Below are 27,925 nucleotides of genomic sequence, written 5' to 3'. Positions count from 1 at the left end.
TTCTGATCGGTCTTCTGGGAATTGCCAACAGCCAAGTGAGCCTTGCTTACAACAGACACACAACTACGAAGTGTTAACAGAGCTGAATGAGAAAGCACATAAGCGTTATTGCCTGTGCTTCACCAGCAAAAAAGACCAATGGGACTTTCTTAAGGACTAACATCTCCAGCTGCTTCAAGGCTGCAGTGCCTTGAATATATGAATTCTTGACTTACCATCTTCATTGCAAATAATGACTCCAAGCAGCCACATGGGTAAGTATAAACAACTGCCCACAAGCAGAATTATATTTGGACTTACTGGATGGGTAATACTGCATACCTGATTTCAATAATAAGGGCATCAGCTGAGGAAGAGTAACAGGACTCCAGGGTCAGCTCCAACTCATTCCACCCGGGAAGCCTGTACTTCAATAGCAACTAAGCAGTTTGTCTCAGCTACCATTGCAATAAAAGTAACACATAGACCATCAACTGGCCTTCACTGTCTTGATGGAAGTCTTGGGCTACCTACACCTTTATGTATGTCATCAGACATATGTAAGGAAGGTCCCTGAGAATTAAATCTAAACTCAGTGTGGTAGTCCTCTCCTACAGATCCCATTTGTTTTTTCTTTTGAAGTACACCAAACTCATGGAAGCATCCTAGGGTCCAGCAGCTGATAAGGAATCCACTCTAAAACATCAACACATAAGAGTGGTCAGAATAGTACCAACAATTCTCTTTACAGTACATCCATGCAGATTACACATTAATTAGCATATTGTGAAAACACTTTGCCAGGAATACAATAAGCAGAAAAGCAATAGGTTGGGTATCAACACCAAGCAAATCTATCATCTATGATCACCCTTTCCTCGTCTACAGATCACCTCAGAATCATTCCTAGTTATAATTTTATAATTTTATTTTTATATATTTTATAATTTTATAATCATAATTTTATTTCTGTCCTCAAAAGTCCGATTGAGGTTCATCCCAACAGCAATACTTTCTCTATATATCAAACTAATGGAAAACAAATCTGAAATAAATAAAAAATTCCACCAGAATTTCCACAAATACTTTTTAAAAGGAGCTTCCGGACATTAAGTCATTCACAGCCCTTGCTGCGAACAAGTCTCCCTCTCCTGAATTGTCACGGTTTGGGCCAGACTGGCCACTGTGATGTATGATAGATGTCCTCAAACCAGGATCTTTAGAACATGAATCTTTAGAAATCATGATTCAGTCATATTCAGAGTTCTTTAACTCCCTTAGTCCATGTCGTTAGGAAAGATGCTGTCATTTCTTAGAGCATTTGAAAAAGCATCACCTAAGCAAATATGAAAATGTGTGGTTGGGAACTGAGTAGCTGTGATTACAAAACCTACCAGCTCATTTTTAAGAGGTACTGCACTAAACAAGGGCAGCAGAAAACTGACAAGAGCATCATTACCATGAGATGATTTGTTTGAACCAGGCATTTTGAATTTAGTAAATTCCTGAGCCTAGATCCAGACTTGGACAATCTCTTCCAGTGGATAACTTTCCAGATTTATGAAGTTATTTGTATATCAGTTGATTGCTGCCTAGTGATCTGAATAGTAATGCAGATAGCTGGGACTATTTTTCAGGGCACAAGACACTTAGGCTGTTGTTAATGCCGTATCACTTCATGTGATGTTGTTTTCAGCAGTGCTCATTTATACCATCTCCATCTTATTTTGTATGCAAATTTTCCTTTATTGAAGCGATCATCTCTCCACATCATAGATGCCAAGAGACAGAAATATTCTTCTTAAGAAAATCAACCCACAGAGCATGTAGTATAACTCATGACTATTACTCATTTTAACACTGGTACAGTAAGCTGCATTAAGAAATGTCTGTTTACAAAAAATTTCCCTCCCTCAGCGACATACAAAACCATGGCTTTTGTGTTTTACATGTGTCAAAACATACACAGCATGCTGCAATGTATAATATAACAAATGAATAATTCATTAAGTAGGGCACAATGCACAGATGACAAATTAAAATATATACCATCTCTTACATTTACCAAGGTCAGAATGACAGATAAAGAAAGAATTAAAACAAGAGGGACATCTGGTACTAAAGAGTCTCCGGAGTGGGATGAAAGGAAAATTTAAAACTGTAGTATAAAACAGGGAATTATGCCGTTCTAGGGATACCTATAGATAGTGAAACCATGAGTAACATCAGTGAAGGCTACAAAAAAAAAAACAAAACCATGAAGAAAAAGAGGATGCAATTCAGAAAGAAGCTATGGCACTTCTATCTGCTCTAAACAGCATAACCTACATGATTTTATGCACACAGCCTACGTATAGACAGTTCAAATGTTTTCTTTTGCTTCCAATCTTTACTCCTGGAGTGCAGCACTCTGTAAAATAATCATCAACACTGACTGCGTATAGGCATCTTATTTTACTGTATTTCATATCAATTCTAGTCATAGAGACCAGTAATCTTCACATCTGAACACAAATGAACAATGAATCTTACAGAATAATACAAAAACAGAGAAGATAAAGCACAGGCTGAATTTCTTCCTCTGAGATAATACAGTTAGCACTGGAGAATTCCATTTAATGGTACTTGAAATTCAAAGACAAAGGTGGTTTCATGATAAAAAGAAAGGAAGTGTCCTTTGGGGATTTACCAACACCTGTTTATTAACTACTGAATCTGTAAGCAAAATGTTCGTGCTTGGTTACATAGTGCACATTTCATAGATTCATAGATTGGTCCAGGCCGGAAGGGACCTCCAAAGGTCATCTAGTCCGACCTCCCCGCAGTCAGCAGGGACACCCCCAAATAGACCAGGTTGCCCAGGGCCTCGTCGAGCTTCACCTTGAATATCTCAAGGGAAGGGGCCTCAACCACCTCCCTGGGCAACCTGTTCCAGTGTTCCACCACCCTCATGGTAAAGAATTTTTTCCTAATATCCAATCTAAACCTCCCCTTCTCCAGCTTAAAACCATTGCCCCTCGTCCTGTCACTGCAGGCCTTTGTAAACAGACCCTCCCCAGCCTTCCTGTAGGCCCCCCTCAGGTACTGGAAGGCCGCTATGAGGTCTCCCCGGAGCCTCCTTTTCTCCAAGCTAAACAACCCCAGCTCCCTCAGTCTGTCCTCATAGGAGAGGTGCTCCAGCCCCCTGATCATTTTGGTGGCCCTCCTCTGGACCCGCTCCATCAGGTCCATGTCCTTTCTATATTGAGGGCTCCAGACCTGCACACAGTACTCCAGGTGAGGTCTCACCAGAGCAGAGTAACGTGGCAGAATCACCTCTCTGGATCTGCTGGCAACACTTCTTTTGATGCAGCCCAGGATGTGATTGGCCTTTTGGGCTGCGAGAGCACATTGCCTGCTCATGTCCAGCTTCTCGTCCATCAGCACCCCCAAGTCCCTTTCCTCAGGGCTGCTTTCTAATACCTCATCCCCCAGTCTGTATTTATACTGAGGATTGTTTCTTCCCAGGTGCAGAATCCTGCACTTGCTTTTGTTGAACCTCATGAGGTTCATCTGGGCCCACCTCTCCAGCCTGTCCAGGTCCCTCTGAATGACATCCCGTCCCTCCGGTGTATCGACAACACCACACAGCTTGGTCTCATCTGCAAACTTGCTGATGGTGCTCTCAATCCCTCTGTCTATGTCTTTGATAAAAATGTTAAACAGTACTGGTCCCAGGACGGACCCTTGAGGGACACCACTAGTCACTGTTCTCCATCTGGACTTAAAGCCATTGAGTACCACCCTCTGGGTGCGACCATTCAGCCAATTCCTTATCCACCGAACCGTCCACCCATCAAATCCGTATCCCTCCAATTTGGCAAGCAGGATGTTGTGAGGAACTGTGTCAAAGGCCTTACAGAAGTCCAGATAGATTACATCCATAGGTCGCCCTTTGTCTACTGACCTAGTCACTTCATCATAGAAGGCCACTAGGTTAGTCAGGCAGGACTTGCCCCTAGTAAAGCCATGTTGGCTGTCCTGAATCATCCCCCTGTCCTCCATGTGCCCAAGCATGGCATCCAGAAGGATCTGTTCCATGATCTTGCCAGGCACAGAGGTGAGGCTGACAGGTCGGTAGTTCCCAGGGTCCTCCTTTCTTCCCTTTTTAAAAATGGGTGTGATGTTTCCTTTCTTCCAATCTGCAGGGACTTCACCTGACTGCCATGACTTTTCGAATATCATGGAAAGTGGTTTTGCAACTTCATCAGCCAGTTCCTTCAGGACTCTGGGATGGATTTCATCAGGTCCCATGGACTTGTATATCTTTAGATTCCTTAGGTGATCACGTACCAATTTGTGCCATTTTATATCACACACTACATCACTGAAAAGCTTCTGAAGGTGTCAGTAATTCGCTCTGTACCCTTTCCTTCTCACAGCCTCTTCCAGCAGCTTTATTACAGAAAATTCTGCTACATGAGTTGTTGCTTCTGATGAATGTACCTTATTTACAAATGGGCTGCTACCTTGAATGCAAAAAATACTGAGAATAATGTACAAAAAATTGAGAACAATGGAAGGAGCTGCTGGCCCCTTTTGAACGCTTGACTCAAGGCACAGTTGGTTTATCAGCTGATTAATATTCTTCCTTTTTTTCTTTTACTGACAACAAATCCTACAGTTGTGTTGTGCAAATTTTCTGTATATCTAAAGCTAACTAATTCCCTGAACTAGGGAGCTCTTTGAAACTGTTCCTCATCATGAACTACTGTCTTAATATCTTCTTGTTTCCACTATGTCCTGCCCTTTTAAGTACCAATGGACTCTTTCTATGAAGGGGGAGGTTAAAAAAATATAGAAAGAATAGACAGTTCAGACTTTTAAACTTAAAAGTTTTCAAGATGAAATGCTATCCTTACTGTCCTATAGAAATATTTCCAGATGACTGGATCACCCCAACATCTTTCAATTTTCACCAATGCTCTACCTCACTTAATCTGAGTTCTTCTCTATCTTCTGTTACTTTAAAAAAAGAAAAAGAAGCAATAACATTTTCCCTCAAAAAGAGTTCCTGTGTTATTGTTCCTCTTTCACAATCCAAGATCAGCTTGCTGCTGCACTTCAAAGTTTCTTTCAACAGGAATGCAGTCAAGATTTAGCAATAATATTGCTAAATCTTTGCATGAGAATCAATGCATTCATTTCACAAGTATGCAAAATGGTAAATCTGAAGCAAAACTTTCAGAAAGTAAGACAGCCAAATTTTAATTTTATCAGGTTCAAATTATTACCTAGGGCACAGAGAAAGTAAATTGCTTAGCTGATCTTTACATATAAACTGGGTAAGCTAAAGAATTCACTGTCAGTATAGCAATTGCCACAGAAAATATTTTAAAATCATGTTACAGAAATGCAGTATTTGTATCGTACATCGCTTTCTAAAAGATAAGTTCATCAGCTGAAAACAGTATCTCAGAATGGTTTTCCTTTCTTAATATCAAGACAGTACTTCAAGTCACGGTAATACTAGGCTAAAATAGTAAATTTATTGGTCACTGAAGTTCCATTTTGATTTTTATCAAGATATATTTGCTTTAGATCCAAATTCTGATTAGTCTTTGAACTAGTCAATCAAGAATATATACATTTACCAACTATTGTACCATCATTAAGTTAGTTGGAACCTTAAGTGGAATAATTTCTACTGGAGGGCAGGGGTGAGTGTGTTTGTGTCATCTTTTGTGCACCAGCAAAATACATTAAAAGAGTAGAAAGATTGCTTCAATTACTCTGGAGCAAGGGGACTGCTGACATTACTTGAAATTAGTTCTGTTTGATGCAAAAATACATAAAGATTGGATAATTCTGGCAAGTGATCCCTCATCATCCTCACAGAAGGAGAAATTAAGTGCAGAAAGAAACTTTGCACCATTTACATCCTCTTTGAAGCTTCAGGTAGGAAAGAAAGACTGTACTCCAAGCCTTTAGGATTCTATGCTCCAGATCTTACCTTTCCACATGCTAAAAAGTGCTCTCTTGAAACATTTGACTGCATCGAGATTTCCTCTTTTCCCCCTTTTTCTTGTGTGAACTGGCAGCTTTTTCTTTCATTAGGAGGACAGCTCCTGCTCCACCTGAGGATTTGCAACTACAGAACAGATTCAGTGCCCTCATAGTAGTTAAGGTGCTAGGGCTCTGTCAAACAATTCATCTGTGTTCAGTAAACCTCAGCCATGCAGCAGCACAAGAGGGAAGTGGCAAGTGCTAGCAAGGGATGGAGGGCCCTCACCTTCTTAGATGACTCGTCATCTAAGAACGGTTGCTGCTTGCTAGGGGTCTAAATCCATGGCATTGTTGCCAAAGCTTGTCCAGCCCTCAGACTATTATTCCTCCTGCTCTTCAACCGGGCACCAGCTATTCAGCAAGGGAGACCTGCAAAGTACCAAGTGTGACTATGCAGAAGCTATGGTCAAGGCCCAAGTGGTGTTCTCCCCAATCACACTAGTTAACCAAAAGGGCTTGAGGAGCAGACAGATCCTGCAGGTCAACAGCCAGCTATGAACTGCTGTTGGCAGCAGGATTTTGGTTTCTATTACAATAGAATCCTCTTTGAGAATCAAGGACTGCTTGGAAGAGATGCGATCCATCTGACTATGGTGGGTAGAAGCATCTGCAAGAGGCTGGCCAACTTGGTAAGAATGGTTTTAAACAAGGAACAATAGAGGAGGGAAAATACAACCAAACATCAAGTGACAAAGTAGTGATCTCTGTTGGCAAGCAGAGGGTGTGGGATGATGTGAACAAGAGATACCTCATAGACAAAAAAACCAAGGCCGAAATGGAGTCAGCCCAAGCATATGCACATAAATAAAGACAGGTCTACAGAAAAACACTGCAGGGAAAGCTCTCATTCTTGGGAATCCAGCAAAACTGGATGTGAAGTGCCAGCACATAAGAAGTGCCTTGCGCACTAATGGAATGCACCATGGAGAACAAACAGAAGGAAACAGAGCTCTGTGTGTAGTTACAAGGGCATAGCCTCATTGGGATCATAAACACATGGTAGAATGGCTCACATGACAAGGTTGCTGCCATGAATGAATATGGCTCTTTAGGAAGAAGCTGGGAAGGCAGCAAGAGGGAGATGCCCTTTGTGTGACAGAGCAGCACGAATGCATGAGCTCTGCCTTGGGATGGATGATGAGCCAGCTGAGAGATTACAGGTCAGGTTGACCATGCAAATAAAGACAGGTGACATTGTTATAGGTACCCGCTACAGACTGCCTGATCAGGATAACATCACCATGGACAAACTGATGAAGCATGGCCTGGTTAAGTGGATAGTGAGGTGGGTTAAAAAATTGCTAAACTGACAGGCTCAAAGGCTTATGAGCAGCAGCATGAAATCCAGCTGGAGGCCAGTCCACTAGCAGCATACCCATGGGGTCACCACTATTAAACATCTTTGATAGTGACTTAGGTGATGGAACAGAGTGCAAGTTCCCAGATAATACAAAAGTGGAAGGAGTGTTTGATACATCTGATGGTCATGCTGCCATTTGGAAGGACCTTCACAGGCTGAAGAAACGGACTGATAGGAACCTGATGCATTTCAGCAAAATTAAGTATAAACCTCATGCACCAGTATATTCTGGGGCCCAACTGGTTAGAAAGAAGCTTTCCAGAGAAGCAGCTTGGTAGAAACCAAGCTGAACACATTCCAGCAATGTATCCTTGTAGCAAAGAAGGCCAGCCACATCCTGGGCTGCATTGGGAAGAGCACTTCCAGCAGGCAAAGGGAGGTACTACTCAGCTTTGCTGAGACCACTCTGAAGAGCTGTGTGCTAGGCTTCCCAATATGAGAGAGACCTGCACATATGAGGAAATTCAGCAAAGGGCAATTAAGATGATTAACAGACTGGAGCTCTGTCATACAAGGTGAGACTGAGCAAGCTGTGTCTGTTTAACCTCAAGAAGAGAAGGCTCAGTGGGATCTTATCAATCCTGTGTATAAATACCTGATGGCTCCTTCTGCTCTATACCCTCACGTAATCTTCTCAGTGATGTGAACACTGTGTCCAGTGAACAGACAAGGCACAAAGTGAAAGACAAGTAATTCCATCTGAAGATAGAGAAAAAAATGCCCCCTGCTTTCTTTTGGTTTTTGTTTGTTTTGTTTTTTAAAACTGTGAGGGCAACTGGATATTGGAACAGATAGCCCAGAGGACCTGTGGAGTCTCTATCCTTCCATATACTCAAAATCTGACTGGACTCAATCCTGGGGCAACTCATTCTCACAGACTCTGCTTTGAGCACGTGAGTTGGATTAAATACTCCAGAGGTGCCTTCCAACCTCAACTATTCTGCAATTCTTTGATGCAAACCAGAATAACTCAAACAGAAAGCTGTCCATATCAATTCTGTACCTGCACAGTCTTCATTCTCAACAAATTTCATAGAAAATATTTCATTCTCAAGACAGTACCCTCTTCACATTTTTTTTTTTTAAAAAGATGTCTGGAGGAACTGGCATGCTCTATTTGGGCTGCTGACTTTGGTAAATGCTGCTTAAGCTTCTAATGAACGAAAAAAACTTGTCTTTCTGTGAAAACAGGTAATTCCACACATAACCACATTTCAGATGCATATCTGTAGTCCCCAGAAACATCCCAGATTACACCAAGATAGAGAACTACTACATTTTATGCTATTTAATCTTGAAGTTCAAAATAACAAAAACATTATCTAACGTAACAGCTATTATTCCTTCACTTTCTTTCAAGAACATAGTAACTTTGCAAACAGCTACAGTGACATTTTCAGTTTATCACAGAAGCTTTATAGCATGAAATGAATTCTAACATTACTGATATACCGACTGTAGTTTCAAACAATCATGAGGGCCAAGAACTTACCTTGCACTGGTTCCAACTTTTTAAAAAAGTTTGAATTTGTAAGCTTAGTTTTAATCCAACTTACTTTCCTGTAAGCTCATACAATACCTCCCTAACACAAAACTTTTTGGTTTTTTTTCATTTAAGATAGTTATCTGAAAACTATAGAGAAAAAAACTATATTAGTCATGTTCCAGATTAAAGTACTGTTTAGCCATAGGAAAGGCCACATCGTTATGGAATACCAGCCAAGTCTGAACTAAAATCTACTTAAACACAGAAAAACATTTTGATAATAAACCCATGTGTATTTAATTAATTAAATAAAAAACTTCTTACATTTTTTGAAGAACCTGGGCCATTACAACCCCACTTGTTAAATCTTCCACAGTCTGGCATGGTGCCTCAACATTAAACGTCTGGATCTATGGGAGAAAGGAAAAAGTTATATTATTTTACATCTATGTCAAGGGATTTTCAGCAGTAAAAGAAATACTACCAAATAGCAAATACAGCAGAGTAAATCCTACACATTTAGAGTACGTGTTAAAAATTAAGAAGCTTTAGATTCAAGAACAATCAAGGAATTGAACTACTGACAAAGCTTCTTGTCAGTATCTTTGTTCTTGCAAACGTGTAAACTTTGCTACAAACAACAGCAGTACATTCTCCAAAAGGCAAATTTTCCACAGCATTTTCTAATTTGAAAAGTCACCAGGCCTTCTATTCTCCCATTCAAATACTTCTGGAGTGCTTCCTTAGAGTGCTAGAGCTCTCAATATGCAGGTTTAGGAAATCAGGAAAGGAGGGCAAGAGACTGGCACAGCTGAGTCAAGACCTGCTAGTCAAATGAAAGGGCAAGAAAGAGATGCACAGACAGTGGAAACAGGGACATGTATCCTCAGAAAAGTATAGGGACGCTGCCCAGTTGTGTAGGGATGGGGTCAGGAAGGCCAAGGCGCAGCTGGAGCTGAACTTGGCAAGCAAAAGACTAATAAGAAGGGCTTCTATGGGTATGTCAGCCAGAAAAGGAAGGTCAAAGAAAGCATACACCCACCTTCCCCCAATAAGCAAGACTGGCAAGCTGGTAACGACAGACAAGGAGAAAGATGAGATACTCAACAACTTTTTTGCCTCAGCCTTCACTGGCAGCCTATCTCCCCACACCTCTCAAGTGGACGGACCACAAGGCAGGGACTGGCAGAGAAAAGTCCCTCCCACTGTAAGAGAAGATCAAGGTTTGTGACCACTTGAGGAATCTGAACATACAGAAATCTATGGGACCTGACGAGATGCATCCCACGGTCCTGAGGGAACTGGCTGATGTAGTTGCCAAGCCACTCTCCACGACATTTGAAAAGTCGTGGCGGTCAGGGGAAGTCCCCGGTGACTGGAAAAGGGGAAACACTGGATGCGTTTTTGAAAAGGGTAGAAAGGAGTACCCTGAGAACTACCAACCTGTCAGCCTTGCCTCTGTGCCTGCAAAGATCATGGAATCCAGCCTCCTAGAAGCTACATGAAGGCACATGGAGGACAGGGAGGTGATTTGAGACAGCCCGCAAGGGCAAGTCCTGCCTGAACCACCTAGTGGCCTTCTATGATACAAGAGTTGGGGTTATGCAGCCGGGAGAAGAGAAGGCTCCAGGGAGACCTTGTTGTAGCCTTTCAATACTTGAAACATGGGGACAGACCTTTTAGTAGGGCCTGTTGTGACAGGACAAGGGGTAAAGTAAAAGAGGAAAGATCTAAACTAGATTTGGGGGAGAGATTCTTTATGAGGAGTGTAGCGATAGGATGAGGGGTAATGGATTCAAACTGAAAAAGGGGAGATTTTGATTAGATCTCAGGAAAGAATTCTTTCCTCTGAGGGTAGTGAGACACTGGAACAGGTTGCCCAGAGAAGATGTGGATGCCCCAACCCTGGAAGTGTTCAAGACCAGGCTGGACAGGGCTTTGAGGAACCTAGTCTAATGGGAGTTGTCTCTGACCACAGCAGAGGGGTTGGAACTCAATGATCTTCAAGGTTCCTTCCAACTCTAAACATTCTATGATTCTATGTTTTTGTATAAGGATGAAATTTTATACCGTGAGGGTGGTGAAACACTGGAACCGGGTGCCCAGAGAGGTGGTAGATGTCCCATTCATCAAAACATCCAAGGTCAGGTTGGACAGGGCTCTGAGGAACCTGATCTAGTTGAAGATGAGCCTGCTCATTACAGGGGATGGGACTAGATGACCTTTAAAGTTCCCCTCCACCCAAAACTACTCTGTGATTCTATAATTAAATACATTCTCTCAATTAACATACGTAAGAAACTCAGCTTTTTTAAGTAACCCTGATCACACAAAACTCTCATGAGCTCCTCAAACCAGAAGATCAAATGTAAAGGGACATACATACCCCAAACTTAACTCTTTCCTGCTTTCAGATGGAAGAGGAGAGCACAATGCTGCTAAAACCTAAAGGGTCTATGCAGTAGTAGTTTCTGAATTATTTCTGGGTGTTTTATTACGACAGTGACAGACAACAAGGTTCATATAATGGCGAGCCTCTGGTCTTTAGATGGAAGCTAAGATTCAAAAATGCTCCTATTCTGAAGGGGAATGGCAAGTACCATAGGACTCAGCTATTTGATGACCGAATTACTTATGACTAAAGATGATTGAGTTTGTAACAAATTCCCCTCCACAGACTGCACGCTGAACACACTTACTGACACCAACCTAAGGTTAACTTTCTGAAGATGCTGTGTAATATTCTAGATTAAGCATAAGCAAGAATAACAAAAAAACACTCAACAATATACATAATTTTTGTATGGCTTCTATTCCTCAACTCAGTTTAAATGCATATAGCATATAGTTTATCTAAAATCCTCCCCCTACCACACCAGCAAACATACAAACACACAAGGCAAAGCTCTTTTCTCCCTTTCTCTCTGGGTGTGGAAAAGAGCCTTTCCGCTTCAGCACAACCTTTTCAATTCGTCTAAGTTATTTGATCATTTACTTTAAATGAACATTATTTTTAAAGGATGTGGATGGATTTTGTGAAATAATTTTGATGACATATCATTTGGAGCCTCATGCTCCCTGCTATTATCCTCCTTTTAAGAGGCAGCCTGCGCCTATCTGTAGGAAGCACTATTCTTACACACCAGGGATAAGAAAGCCTGCAAGATGCCTTGCAGCTTCAGGCTACGTAAATGTTAGATATGTCAACCATTTTTTTTTCTGAACATACTGTACAACCATTCATGCTTTAGCAGCATTTGAAACACTAATGTTGGCCCAAGCCATTTCCCAATAAATGCCATCTAGATAGCTATCTCCCAATTAAATTCATGTTACAATGTTACAATTCATGTAACAGTAGGAAATTTTGCAGGTCCTCTTTTGAGGGGAACGCTCTAAAAGAAATCAAGAGCACAATATCCATATTCTCATATTACCTTTGGAAGGTCACATAAGCACTCTAGCAGCACCATTTAACATTAATTTGGAGAACAAGGACATAGGTGAATGTTCCTTTCTTTCCTTTGGAAGGAAAAAAGAACACCTCGTACTCAATTGGGAAAAAAAACAGCAATGATGCCCCCAAAGATTGAAAAAAATGAGCTCTCAGAGCATGTTTGCTGAGCAAGTTCAACAGTGACTGACAGAGTCATGAATGATGTCCGTGTTCCAAGATCACAAGAACAAATTACTGCGTAGCACACGAAATGGACAGAAGTGACTTCTACACTTCCTATTCAGTAGGTTTTCCTATAGCTTGGACTGAGCTACCCAGAAAACACAGCTCCTCACTTCTTCTCTGGAGAATCAAGAAGCCATAATAGATTGCCAAGACACTAGGTGATAATCAGTGTCTGGGTGGAAAAAAAACCCACATGTGAAAAATACCACATAACAGGATATAAAATGTTAATTGCTATTTTGCAAAAGAACCTGAATTTATCTACAGTCTCTGAATTACAGCAATGCTGTTTAAAGGAATACAGAGACAATCCTGAGTCTAAATCCACAAACTTGGCAACATATTAAACAGGAAATAATACTTGCTACCAAAAAAACTGCCACGACATCACAGATGCTTATGCTTGAAGAAGTTCAAGATGCTATAAGAATAAAATTCTCAAGCACAGACAATGAAAATTTGTTTCTGATTTTGCATGTTATATTTTTAAATAAAGAAACTTTAAATCACTTTGCTACACAATAGCCATATCAAAAAATCACTTAAGAACTATCTATTTTTGAAAAACTGTAATAGTAGTAAAGTGAAATGCTGTTTTCAAATAAGCAATACCAACATTAAGGAGGTCTTCAAACAGACTGCAAACTAATCAGATTTTTTAAAATTCATTCTGTATCTTCACATACAAAACATATCCTTGACTAAATAAAAGTGTATGTAGGACATACCGCTGTATTGATGGAAGAAGAAAGGTTGCTAAGCCTATTTCCACAACACAGAAAAACAAGATGCATGCTCCCTGCTGTTTTGTAACTGTGCTGTTTTATCATCATACTTACCCAACAGTTTATACACAAGAAAAGGTCAAAACTGTCATTAAGGCTCAGGTAACCAGCTCGAACTCTTTTTCCCCACAGTCACACATGCAAGTTTGCCATTGAGGACAGCAATGCTTTTCACAGTTAGATGACAAAGAACAGAAATAAATACTTAAACTAATTATACGACTCGTTTCTTCACATACATTTAAGTTTTGTAATGAATGTGTCTGCTTGCAGAGGAAAAGAAACCACAGCATGGTATTTCAGTTAAGGTGTCAAATTTATCCTACAAAACATTTATTCAGCTCTTAAAACAAAAGAACTATATCCTTTTCATATCCTTCATAGACATGGAAGTAACAAATGTTCTTACAGAAAACTTACATAAAACAGTTTTATAAATTTATGTCAAAGTTAAACCCACTCATTTTTAGCTAGTTCTACAAAATGCTAAACCACTCTTAAGAAACAGAAGTGTTCATTTTCCAGAATGAAGAAGAATTATAAGAATGTGGCCATGCAGAAGCAGTGTCCAGCTGTTGAGACAAAGAAGCAAGTATTTTTTTGTGTGTGCCTCCACACAACTATTCACTAACAGCTGTTAAAACACTGCCGTTCCTGTGCATTATGATGCATTTCCTCCTGGAAGACTTCTCTCTCATCCTGCTGGAACCACTCCTACTTCTTGAGCATTTGCAATACCGTTTCCATCCTTAGTTCCCCAAAGCTGTAAGTTAATTCCCATTCCCTGTTATGATTTTTTTTTTCCACTCCTTGTAGCACTATATGGAGCCTTCAAATCATGCCTAAGGGACAGGATGCCATCCAGAGGGACCTGGACAGGCTCAAGGAGTGGGCACGTGTGAACTTCATGAAGTTCAACAAGGCCAAGAGCAAGGTCCTGTACCTGGGTCAAGGCAAACCTCGGTATCAATAGAGCCTTGGGGGATGAAGGGATCGAGAGATTCTCCTGCAGAGAAGGACTTGGGGGTACTGGTGGATGAAAACCTGGACATGAGCCGACAACGTGTGCTCGCAGGCCAGAAAGCCAACCATACCCTGGGCTACATCCAAAGAAGTGTGGCCAGCTGGCCAAGGGAGGTGATTCTGCCTCTCTCCTTTGCTCTGGTGAGACCCCACCTGGAGTTCTGCATCCAGTTCTGGAGTCCTCAGCACAGGAAAGACATGGACCTGTTGGAGCAGGTCCAGAGGAGAGCCACTAAAATGATCAGAGGGTTGGAGCACCTCTCCTACGAAGACAGGCTGAGAGAGTTGGGGTTATGCAGCCTAGAGAAGAGAAGGCTCTGGGGAGACCTTGTTGCAGCCTTTCAATACTTGAAAGATGGGGACAGACTTTTTAGTAGGGCCTGTTGTGACAGGACAAGGGGTAATGGTTTTAAACTAAAAGAGGGAAGATTTAGACTAGATGTAAGGATGAATTTTTTTACAGTGAGGGTGGTGAAACAGTGGAACAGGCTGCCCAGAGAGGTGGTAGATGTCCCATTCATGGAAACATCCAAGGTGAGGTTGGAGGAGGCTCTGAACAACCTGATCTAGTTGAAGATGTCCATGCTCATTGCAGGTGGTGTGGACCAGATGAGCTTTAAAGGTCCCTTCCAACCCAAACTACTCTATGATTCTATTGGACAAGAGTCTGGGGAAGAAAGGAAAACAAGAAACCACCAACCACTTGGTTCAGTTACTAGGCCTAGCAGACATTCACACCTTCCATCAGCTTTCATGTAATGAGAGAAAAGGGTTCTTTCATTTCATTTTAATAAATTTTGACCCAGACATCTGATTCATACAGCCATGAACATAAGCGGTCAATTTTTATACAAACCTAAAACAAAATGAAGCATATGATTGTTTCAATGCGAAAGAGGCTTACCACTGGGGACTAATAATTCCCGAAGGAAGTCAGAATCTTAGAAAATCCAAGTTACAGTTTCGTATTACATGTATGACTAATTATGATTTGTTAGCTACTAGGAATAGGAGCTAGAAATGTATTTAATGAAAAATACTCTTGATATGAAGACCAGAGAACTGGACAAACACTCAGTTCTCAAAGACAGTACCTGAAGACCACGATAAAAGTTGGGAGCATGAATCTAGCTTCCCATGAAGCTCACCGAAACCAAAAAAATTTTAAAAAAACCAACAACAAAAAACACACAAAAACCCCCAAACCTTCAAGCCCTTTCACCCTCAAAGACAAAAAAATTCTCCAGCACCTTTCCCTTCACAACCCTAAGAGTCAACGAAACACCTGCTCTTTGCACAGTGATTATATACATAGTTTGGCTTTTATTGCTGGTGCAGTTGCATATTAGGCCTTTTATGTATTCTTTTGTAGTAACACCTGAAATCTTTATTAGAGGTTCTCAGCAGATAAAACACTATGTGACTGGTTATGTGCCAACACAACAAAAGGTAACACCCAGTTTCCAATTAGTTAGTTACCCAAGCAAGTACTCCTCAACATATAAATGATCCTTTAGAATTATTTACCCATTTTTCCCTACATTTTTTAAACTGACTATGCAAGCTTACAACTAGCTGCCACGTAGAGCCTATAAGAATATTGTATCACCACAGAACAAACAGATCACACAGGTAGACAGGGAGAAGTGGCTAGGAGGAAGAACAAGAAAGGAATCAGCCTCACTGGGTTGGAGTGAATCACTAGTCAAGCCATTAGCAAGAACACTTGAAAGAGCCAACTGGCAGAGAAGATTAAGGAGGATTGGATACTTCTGTCTTCATGCATTCACCCAATATTACCTACAAGATATGCAAGAATCCCACTAAAACAAATTGCACTAAGCTTCAATGCCTGGAGGAAACCAGACCACCAACTTTTTTCAGGACTGAAAGCTAATTATGTAATACAGAAAGGTGTCCTTTCTCAGATGCCAAATTCTTGTATTGAGCCACCTGTCATAATGAGAATTGAATTCCTATCTTATAACCAGATACTGTGCTTCTGGACAACTTTAAGGTTTCTTCACCTATTTTTCTTGTCCCAGTTGGTAGGACTGCAATCTTCTGCTTGGATAGTCATGCCACAAGCTATTTTTTCGTGCTTTCCAAGACAGCAGCAGACTATGAAACAAACAAGAGATCCAGGCTCTCCAACAAGCAACAGTTTTATTCCAGGATTTGCACTTCCAAATATTTTCATTGATTTTTAGGTTGTCAGACTTTCCTTATTAAAATCTCAAGAGTTACTTTGCAATCCAGCCACAATGTTAGGCACTCAATTAGCCAAATGGTGAAATGGCAAGGTCTTTACGTTACTGGCCAGGGTGGGAATCCTTTCAAGGAGAAGGAGTTGAATGTTATTTTTTTCATTTCCTTCTTGTTTTACATATACACTATGTTCAATACCAAATACCTGAACAGGTCAAAGCCGTGATAGATCTCAAAGTTTTTAATTCACAGTTTAAGTTTTCCAAAGATTAAATATTTCCTCTGCAGAAACACAGTGTAGAAAGTAGAAGAGCTAGCTTGACTAAAGCTTCCTAACTAAAGAACTGTGAGATGAGAGCCATGACAGCGTAAACCAGTTATTACTGCACTATTTTGGCATTGCCACTAAATTGCTGCTAACTAAATTGTTCAAGTATGACACATTATTAATATACAACGAAGAGAGTCTCAAGTCTGAATGGTATTCGATTTAACCATTTCAGAAACATTCATGAGAAGACAAGCTAATCTAGCAACTCCTGGGGAGAAAATGAATGCATTCCTGTTTTCAGTTGAAAGCCAGATGAACCAGCTGATGAAAAAGAATACTACACATCATTTGTGATGAAGACAAAATGAAAATATGATATGTAATCTGACACAGCACCATAAATCAACACTCCTTCCAAGCTTTCATCTAATCATGTTTTATGTAGGAGTAATATTTACCATTAATGCTGTCTCTCCTTTTCTCAAAATACAAGCTAATAACAAGTGCAAACCTGCCAAACATTACCTCAATACAACCATATTTGTAAGATACATACATTTACACTCCAAGAACCAATGAACTTCAGAAACCCAAATAAATACATTACAAGATTAGAAATGTCTTCTCATGGAAGAAATCACAAATGGCAGGGTTTATAGGAGGTGAATGGCCAGCTTTCTCTGCTGATTAGAGTGCAAAAATTTCCATCTCGACTACCCAGAGGTGACAAAATAGCATAATTAAACTGATGTCACAGTCAACATAGGAAGTGTAGGATTATCTTGTGTCTTCAGCACTCTTTTGACTGACAGAAGCCTAGACGATAATGCAACCCACAGAACTAGATGCATGAAGTTTCACCAGAGGAAGATAACAGAACTGTTCTCCAAAAGTAGGTGTTAAATAGAAATAGTAGAACAGTGCTCAATGAACAGAAGAGCGAAATTGCTTTTGGAATCACAGAATAGTTTGGGTTGGAAGGGACCTTTAAAGCTCATCTGGTCCACACCACCTGCAATGAGCATGGACATCTTCAACTAGATCAGGTTGTTCAGAGCCTCCTCCAACCTCACCTTGGATGTTTCCATGAATGGGACATCTACCACCTCTCTGGGCAGCCTGTTCCACTGTTTCACCACCCTCACTGTAAAAAAATTCATCCTTACATCTAGTCTAAATCTTCCCTCTTTTAGTTTAAAACCATTACCCCTTGTCCTGTCACAACAGGCCCTACTAAAAAGTCTGTCCCCATCTTTCAAGTATTGAAAGGCTGCAACAAGGTCTCCCCAGAGCCTTCTCTTCTCTAGGCTGCATAACCCCAACTCTCTCAGCCTGTCTTCGTAGGAGAGGTGCTCCAACCCTCTGATCATTTTAGTGGCTCTCCTCTGGACCTGCTCCAACAGGTCCATGTCTTTCCTGTGCTGAGGACTCCAGAACTGGATGCAGAACTCCAGGTGGGGTCTCACCAGAGCAAAGGAGAGAGGCAGAATCACCTCCCTTGGCCAGCTGGCCACACTTCTTTGGATGTAGCCCAGGGTATGGTTGGCTTTCTGGCCTGCGAGCACACGTTGTCGGCTCATGTCCAGGTTTTCATCCACCAGTACCCCCAAGTCCTTCTCTGCAGGAGAATCTCTCGATCCCTTCATCCCCCAAGGCTCTATTGATACCGAGGTTTGCCTTGACCCAGGTACAGGACCTTGCTCTTGGCCTTGTTGAACCTCATGAAGTTCACACGTGCCCACTCCTTGAGCCTGTCCAGGTCCCTCTGGATGGCATCCTGTCCCTTAGGCATGTCAACTGCACCACTCTTCTGGTGTCATCAGCAAAGTTGCTGAGGGTGCACTCGATCTCACTGTCTTTGTCATTGATCAAGATACTGAACAGTACTGGTCCCAATACGGACCCCTGAGGGACACCATTTGTCACTGATCTGTATCTGGACATTGAGCCATTGACCACTACCCTCTGGATGTGACCATCAACCAATTCCTCATCCACTGAACAGTCCACCTATCAAGTCCACAGCTCTCCAGTTTAGAGAGAAGGGTGGGGGAGGTGGCGGTCACACTGAGTCAAAGGCCTTACAAAAGTTGAGATAGATGACATCCATAGCTCTTCCCTTGTCCACTGATGGAGTCACTGCATCATAGAAGGCCACTAGGTGGTTCAGGCAGGACTTACCCTTGGTGAAGCCATGCGGGTTGTCTCAAATCACCTCCCTGTCCTCCATGTGCCTTCATGTAGCTTCTAGGAGGCTGGATTCCATGATCTTTGCAGGCACAGAGGCAAGGCTGACAGGTTGGTAGTTCTCAGGGTACTCCTTTCTACCCTTTTCAAAAACGCATCCAGTGTTTCCCCTTTTCCAGTCACCGGGGACTTCCCCTGACCGCCACGACTTTTCAAATGTTGTGGAGAGTGGCTTGGCAACTACATCAGCCAGTTCCCTCAGGACCGTGGGATGCATCTCGTCAGGTCCCATAGATTTCTGTATGTTCAGATTCCTCAAGTGGTCACAAACCTTGATCTTCTCTTACAGTGGGAGGGACTTTTCTCTGCCAGTCCCTGCCTTGTGGTCCGTCCACTTGAGAGGTGTGGGGAGATAGGCTGCCAGTGAAGGCTGAGGCAAAAAAGTTGTTGAGTATCTCATCTTTCTCCTTGTCTGTCGTTACCAGCTTGCCAGTCTTGCTTATTGGGGGAAGGTGGGTGTATGCTTTCTTTGACCTTCCTTTTCTGGCTGACATACCCATAGAAGCCCTTCTTATTAGTCTTTTGCTTGCCAAGTTCAGCTCCAGCTGCGCCTTGGCCTTCCTGACCCCATCCCTACACAACTGGGCAGCGTCCCTATACTTTTCTGAGGATACATGTCCCTGTTTCCACTGTCTGTGCATCTCTTTCTTGCCCTTTCATTTGACTAGCAGGTCTTGACTCAGCTGTGCCAATCTCTTGCCCTCCTTTCCTGATTTCTTGCGCATAGCAAAATGTGACATTTAACTGAAACCTCTATGCTCACTGACATCTGTTAGAAATTAAGCTGGAAGATCAGCTGTTCTTTCTGATAAATGTTTAAGAACCAACATTCTTACAGAATACAGTATCTACTTATATCAAGTTCAATTAAAAACAAAGCTTATTTCAGTTCAGGCCTTAGAAGTAAGCAGGTTTAGCAGGCTATCAGTAATATTCTACAACAAACAGGATGTACAGGTTTTATATATGTATGTTTGTGTATACATATATATACGTAAACATATATATACATATATACTCATATTATCTAGGATCATAGAACCATAGAATAGTTTGAGTTGGAAGGGTTCTTAATGATCACCTAGTTCCAACCCCTCTGCCATGGGCAGGGACACCAACCACTAAACCAGGTTGCTCAAAGCCCCATCCAGCCTGGTCTTGAACACTTTCAGGGATGGGGCATTCACAGCTTCTTTGGGCAACCCGTTCCAGTGCTTCACCACCCCCACAGTAAAGAATTTCTTCCTCATGCCTAATCCAAATCTCCCCTCTTTCAGTTTAAAATGGTTACCCCTCACTCACTCATAAAGAGTCCCTCCCCATCTCTCCTGTAGGGCCCCTTCAGGTACTGGGAGGCTGTTACAAGGTCTCCCCAGAACCTTATCTTCTCCAGGCTGAACAACCCCAACTCTCTCAGCCTGTCTTCATAGGACAGTTGCTCCAGCCCTCTGATCATCTTCATGGCCCTCCTCTGGACCCATTCCAAAGATACTACTACTAGATAAAGTATTGGTTTACACATGTATGTTGTATATATAATTTTTGTGTGTATATATATAAATATTTTTATGTATACAAAGATATAGATACATGCGCAGCATATATGCATCATACTTATAGCAGATGAATGCATCAAAATTTTTTTTAGGAAATTTTAAATTTCCTGCTATTTTAGGAAATTATTACAGCGAACAAGCTCATTTCTAGTAGCAGGAAAAAGAAGTTAAGTATAATAATATGTCTAGATGAGCTTTACTTATTCTTTGACTTTGAGATGGCTCCTTCAATTGCATTTTAGATTTCTACTGTAAGATTGTTGGCACTTTACATCAGTTGAGCCTAAAGGGAAAGACTAGCAATGAGGTATGAGCCAGTCTGTTCTCTCTCTGTCACAGGCAGCTGTTAGGAAGCTCTACTTCAGGTAAAATAAGAGGGAATCTCTATTCTGTGATATGATTTGTCATTTATGTCTTTCTTGGTTGGTTTATATATGTTGGCGTGCACATCCCTGAAAGGTCTTGCAGTCCCACTACTGATGGTATTTGGAAGTACTGAAACTTTCCAGCTTCCGATGTTGCATTTTGAACTGCGTAGTATGCTTCTTTAATCTTTGTAAATGACTTTCGACTGCAAGCTAGAAAAATCTAGTACAGAATATTTATCAAACTGAAAGCAGTAACAAAATTTTTCAGTAACATTTCTTTTACCTCCAGGAATTCAAGCTCATTCAGGTATATAATACATACTTTTTGTCCCAAAGCCTTTAAACATTTTGTCCCAGTCCTTCAGCACTGCACAAAAAGTATTGCTTATTAGATGCTGAATGTGATGTTTTCACTATTCTCAAGAGAAATAGAAGTTAAATATTTGTCCAAACTACACGTGAAAACTAAACCCAGAAATTTGGATATTACATATTTTATGGTATAATCCACACGTTTTCATACAAACCACAGAATCACAGAATGGTTAGAGTTAGAAGGGACCTTAAAGATCATCTAGTTCCAACTCCCCTGCCATGAGTGGTTCATTTTATGCTGAAGATTGCTAGGCTACTAGAAACCTGAATAGCACCACATAAATGTGCCCAAATTGATCCATACTAAGATGAAGGACAGGCAGCAAGGCATAGCTTTTATTTGATGGCACAAGGCATAGCAAAGTCCATTAACTCCTTGGCTAGTGGTTAGCCAGAAAAACTTTGCATACTAGTAGTCCAAATTTATACATATTTCTAATATTACTGAAAAAAAAGTGAACACATATGACAGCTCTCCCCTTGCAAAATACAGAAAAAGAAGAAGCTATTTAAAGCCCACAACTCCACCCTCTTGCAGCTATAATTTAGATGAAAAGTACTGTCTCTATTGACAGGTGGAATAAAGAACTCTCCCCCAAAGGCACAAAAGATTAATCCAAAAGCACTAAGTTCTACTGAAATATCTGCACAAACTTTCTCATCAGTGTGGAAACAGTCTTTCACAAGATCACAAGGGTATGAAGGACATGGCAGTTAAAAGACAGAATTCAGAGAGCTGAGTAAGTTTTCATCAGGCTAAGAAATTTCAGACTTAACAGATTATAGAACTGGTAACATAGATGTATAGCACACCTATAAATCCTGGAAACGGAGAAGACTTGAACTGCAAGCTATGCTAAATTTAGATTTCAGCATTTTCTTGAACTTCATAGAGACTATGGAGGTATGCAGAACAAGACTTTTCAGAGGCTGACCAAATTCCGTGATTGCCTAAGAAAGGCAGGAGCCACCATGGAATAGGTTGCCATCTTTTGGCATTGTCCATAAAATAAAATCAAGTAAACCATGTCAGAGTGAACAAGTCCAGCCGGTTTGTTCTTTTTGTAACCACCAAAGCGACAGTAGAATTGATAATACAGCCATCATTTCTGTTGCAGTTAAACACAAACTTATTTCTACTTATTCCAATCCTGAAGTAAAACTATGGATACTTTGCTGCCATAGCAAACAAGTTCACTCAAAGGTTTATCTTATGTAATCCAGCAACGTAGGAAAGGCTATAACCCATTTAATACTTTGCAACTCTGCAATTAATAAAACACGGATGCTCATTTCCCAGATCTAACAAATTATTTACCATCTTAGCAAAAGGTCATAAAAAAAAAGGTTGCTCAACCTTCTGGTCTCTAACAGTAGATATACGGGCTGTGATCTGATAGATACCTCCGCCCATGCTCCGCAACTGCTGGTAAGCTCAGTGTTTTTTCCCTTTTGTCTGCACAGCAACATATTCAAACAAATCTATCTTCTTGACCTGCTGTCATCACCAGCCCAATCAACCACTTCTGAAATTTGATGTTTTCTTCAAGAAGTAAGAGATGCTGATGCGATGATATCATCAGAAGAAAATGAAACCCTACAGCTTTGTGGTCAACGATCAAGGACTGAAAGAAGAAAGAGTTTGAACAGGTTTATCAAGTCTCCTACAACCTTTGCCTCTAACAAGAAACCAGAGGAGTATTTGAAACTATAAATGCACAGGGATCAAGAACAGCACAGTCTAAAAAAGAAGTAGGAGAAAACACGGCTTTCCTAGTAAATTCCAGCAGAGTTGATCCTCTCTCAAAAGGGTGCCTACAAAGCATTTGCAAGCAGCCTTCTTGAGGAATCAAACCCTGTTTCAGCACTTGTTCACATGGTCTCTACGTTTCAAACTAACACATGCAAATCCTTCCAGTTGGGGATAGGCCACCACAGAAGAGAGATACACTGTACCGAGAAAATTTTTCAGCCGAAAAGGAGAAAGGTCAAAGGACTGACACCACATAAATGGTCAAACTGCTTTTGAAGTTGAGGGTGCCGAAACTGGGGCCTTGCACAGTGTTTACAAAATCCTCACTTATCATAACAGTTGTAACATGTCTTCCACAGAAACTATATTTGGCCTTCAGCGTTGGAAGAGAAAGCAAGCAGGCAAGATACAGCTTGGTGGAGGCAGTACATGGCAAAATAAGAGATATTTATCATAATGAAGGAAAGAAAGTTCATGACATCTCCACAGCAATCTGCTACTTATAAACAGAGAGCAGTGACCTCTTTGAGGAATCCTGCTGTTTACATGCCAATGCAAAGCAATCTTTTCAGTATCACATCTTAGTTCTATGTTAAAAAAGAAAATTTCTCAGATTGCATAGCAAAAGCCTGTAGACACCATACTGACTTCAGATATAGACGTATTAAAGTGTAACTGCCACATGCATATTTGACAGCTCTCCATGTTTTAAGAAATGACTCAGTGATTTATCTGAGTTAAAAGCACTCCTGACAGTACACACAAAGTGGAAAAAAAATATAAAAATCTGTGTGTTCGTATGTGGACGAGGCATAAGTTTTAAACAGAAAAGATGGTGTGAATCTGTATTAGATATGCTGAAACAATTTTAGTATCATTGCAGGTTTACCTCACAGCCACATTCTCCTAAACTGGATGGCTGCAGTGCAGCTTGGATAACTACACCACAGCGCCCAGAATAGTCTCAGAAGAGGCTTCTGGGAGATTTTTGGTAGAGTAATAATTCTGCAATTACAGTAGGCTGCAAACACTGCTAAAGTATAAATATCAACTTTGAGGTGTCAGTAGTTGGGCTCCAGTCCTTCTCTTGGTTTCGCTCAAGTTGCCACTACCCCTAGCTGCCTCAAAATAACATCATGGTCACCCGCTAAAGTCATAGGAAGCAAAAGCTCTCCTGTCTGTTTAATATCCTGAAAAAAAATTATTCAGGAACCCATTTGACAATGTTGTCAAAGAGGTAAAAAACCTGATAATTACACCCCAAGCTAAAGCATAACATCAAAACCCGGGGTGTTGGTGAAATATTAAAGAATAAAACAAAACATATTCACAGGTAAGTAGTTTGCTCCAGCTTAAAGATACCAGAATAGGAATTGCAGGCATGCAAAGGAAAAGGCTTGAGGGATATTCTCATTCATTATAATAATGAGTTGGCAGAGGGAGGAGCAGTTTCATCTCACTCTACATACATCTGCGCAAACATTCAGCTTAGGCTGAACAGGTTCTCATACTTGTGCAAAGCCTTATCTACTCTACTTAAAACACAGACAAACCAGTTGAAGTACTTCTGTATGAATGCGAAGTAAGCAATCTGGGAGGTTAAACCAGTTCTTAAGAACAGTCAGCTTCTGTGGCATAAGGGAAAAGACTGGCCATGCCAGGTATGCATAAACTGTAATTAAGAGAGCTCTATTCTCCCATCTAAATGAACGGTTTCCCAGGAATCATTATGGGACTTGAGAGAAAGACAGGTAAAAAAAGCATCTTGTTTATACAGCCAGTTTCACTCATGACTAAAAAACTTCATTGCCTCTTTTGCAAGTTTCATGCATCCTGGAATAAACTGAAACTGCCCTTTTTCATCTTTTTTCAACTGAGTCTGTTTCAAAGCCTCATTCACACAAAAATACTGAAATTGTAAAAACTACCCGTAACTCCACATATTCATCTAAGAAACACGTTGACTAATTCTAATGCTGTTTAAGAAGGATTTACTAATATTTTTGCTAACCAAAGGAGATACAGCTAGTTTCTTTATTAGCTCAGTATCTGAGGGGGTGCAAAAGTTAGAAATGTAAAGGGATCTGCATGAAGCATTACTACAGACAGGACAAGACTCCACTGGACAGGTACAGTTTCAGGACCAAGGATTATAAATACTAACTACTGCTCAAACATGACCTTATGACTGAGTAATAATTCCTACAAATGGTAAATGCCACAAGACTTTTTCTGTTGCTGCAATTTCTCTCTCTAAACTTTCCATTTTTATGTCTGCTTTTCCAGGACAGCTTTTTGTGCCAAGGTAGTTTTGTGGGTTTTTTTGTTTTGTTTTGTTTTGTTTTGTTTTTTAGCTTTTCTAAGGAAGTGCAAATTGTTTTCAAGGGTAACAGCAAAGTTTGCCACTCTACAAATCAATTGCCTCAACTATCAACCTCAAATATGGCAAGGAAAAACAAACAAACAAATCACTAGTTCTTTCCAATTTTTTTGTTTGTTTGTTTAATGCAAGAAAATCAGTGGAGACTTTCACTATCACTGAACAGGCTTCATATAGATACACTTGTATTCTTCATCTCCACAAACAAGAACCAGTGACTCTTATTTTATTTTTCTATCAAGACTAATCCAACTTCCATTGTATGTGAGCATGTGCAGAAGTTGATAAAACAATCCTTTCGAACTCATATAAACCACTGGTTTGTACTATATTTGGCTGTATAAAGAATTCTTTTCGGGAACAGGGAAGTAGCCACTGCCTTCTGACTCTGCATTTTGTGATTTCCCTTGCTAGCTAGCAAAAACCTTAACCTTATGAAATTTTGAAAAGAACTTTATTGAAATATTAGCACTTCAGAATCAAATTTGAACAGAATACTTAAGTAACAATGTTGGAACATTTTTAGTTTTTAAATGTTTTCAGACTCGACACAGACTTCTGCACAGATGCTGTACTTCAACAAAATATTCTCATGTCATTAACAATCTTGTCCAACCTGCAATTGGATAATGGGCAGCATTAACAGTTCAAATCACCCCTAACAGGCCAATATCAAACAAGAGAAACTACTACCTCTCTCATTCTGCAGCAGCGTACATGTTTTAAGAACAGTAGTCTCATATGCAAAGGAAAGAGCTAGTCTGTTGGTTACTTGGATATCTGGGGAGTTAGGAATGCATTGGGACCGTGACCACTTGCCAGGTAAGCTTTCAAGCTTACGCTTCTCCCAGTTGGCACATTCAGCCTTTCTTTGCCAGGATTCATACACGTTGACTTCCTCATGAATTCTATCAGTAAGAGGACTTTCATTCCTAACACCTGAAAATGGGAAGCCAAAAGAAGAACAAATGGCCAACCGCAACAAAGATTAAAAGATTGGCAGGAATGTGAAGGAAAGATAAACTGGGTTACTTATTCCAGACCTGTATGAAGCACTGGAGGACACCCTTCCCCAAAACATCTACTTTCTGTACTTTCCTACTCACCTATAAAAAGTCACTGAATTTCCCTTGCTCATCCCCTTTTGATTTTCACAGAGAAACCTAACCCATCATTCCCCAGTAACTTACTCATCACCATCACAGCTTCAGCCAGCTCTAGCCTTGCACTGATTAAACATCTAAAAGAGAAAATCTCTGTTTCTCTTCAACTATCAGTTGCTGTGCTCCAGAGTTTCATATAGTGGGTATTTCTTTGGCAATTTTGCTCGTGGAGGGGAAACAAAACAACAGCACAGCTCCAAACCCAAAATCTAGTGGTTCCAAACAGCTAACCAAGAAATTGGCTGCTAAAGAAATACAAATTTCACAGCTATGTTACAGTCACTGCTCAAATTACGGAGTAGCTGCAAATCCAGGTTCAATGTCCACTACATTTTGGCTACTCTGTGAATGACAGCACAACCTGAAGATGTTTACAGACCAAGCTCCGAACATTAAAACGGGAAAAGGTAATTCTTAGGTTAGTACTGTATACTAGTACTGTTCGACTTCACAGGTGAATTTTGTCTCTCGAGGCTCAAGCACTACTTAAAAATACAGAGAACAAAACAGATGAAAAGTAAGTTTCTGGTCAGAATGCCTGCCCGAGCGCAGCCTGACACAGCAGAGCCACGCCAGGAAGGGCGCGTGTCGCCGGGGAAGGATCACGGCTACGGGCAGCACACCGAGCCCAGGCGCACGACCAGGGGCGGGGGGCGCACCTGGGCGCACTTCCTCCGGCCGCGCCGGCGCAGGCCCCGGACCCCCGCCCTGCCGATTCGCGGCGCGGCAGGGCGCCGGTTCCTTTGTTCCCCCGACGCGGGGGTAGAGCTAAGGCGGCGTAGGGCTCCCCCGGGGCAGCTCCCTGACCGCCTGCCCCGCCGCGGCTAGACAAGGCGAGGCGAGGCAGGCCCGCCAGGGGTCCACCGACCCCAGCCGGGCTGGAGCTGGCGCGAGGGCCAGGGCGCGGCCCGGGCGGGGGCTGGGGAGGCGGGGCGAGGCCCACCTCTCCCGCAGAAGCAGGGCCGCGGCGGTGGGGGGCGCGTACGCAGCCGCGTCCCTGCCAGGTGGCCCAGCTGCGGGCGGGGGCCAGGGGGCCGCGGCACTCACCCAGGTGAGGAGGCTCTCCCCGAGCTCGGCCCTTTCCAGGCTCTCCACGTTGAACATGGCGGGGCGCGGCCGAAGGGGCTAACGGCCGTGGTCGGGTCGGGTCGGTACAGCCGGCGCCCCGCCCCGCCCCGTCCCGTCCTGTCCCGGGCAGGGCCGCGGCGTCGACACGTCAGAGCGACCTGACAGGAACGGGCCGC

The 27,925-nt window shown here is 41.6% G+C and overlaps 1 protein-coding gene across 1 annotated transcript in view; it reads right to left on the bottom strand.

The window, feature by feature from the left end:
* HOOK3 (hook microtubule tethering protein 3) overlaps positions 1 to 27,909 on the bottom strand; it is an 88,456-nt gene extending 60,547 nt beyond the window's left edge. Inside the window, exons 1-2 of the mRNA XM_074166684.1 lie at positions 27,729 to 27,909; positions 9,195 to 9,280 (exon numbers count right to left, since the gene is read on the bottom strand). Coding sequence (XP_074022785.1) covers positions 9,195 to 9,280; positions 27,729 to 27,785 — 143 coding nt within the window. The 5' untranslated portion in view covers positions 27,786 to 27,909. The remainder of the gene's footprint in view (positions 1 to 9,194; positions 9,281 to 27,728) is intronic.
* Positions 27,910 to 27,925: the final 16 nt, after the last annotated feature.

The sequence above is a fragment of the Numenius arquata genome, chromosome Z, assembly GCF_964106895.1.
Source record: "Numenius arquata chromosome Z, bNumArq3.hap1.1, whole genome shotgun sequence".
Lineage (NCBI taxonomy): Eukaryota > Metazoa > Chordata > Aves > Charadriiformes > Scolopacidae > Numenius > Numenius arquata.
Note: the sequence above shows the minus strand (reverse complement) of the source record. Positions and strands in the feature narration are given on the sequence as shown.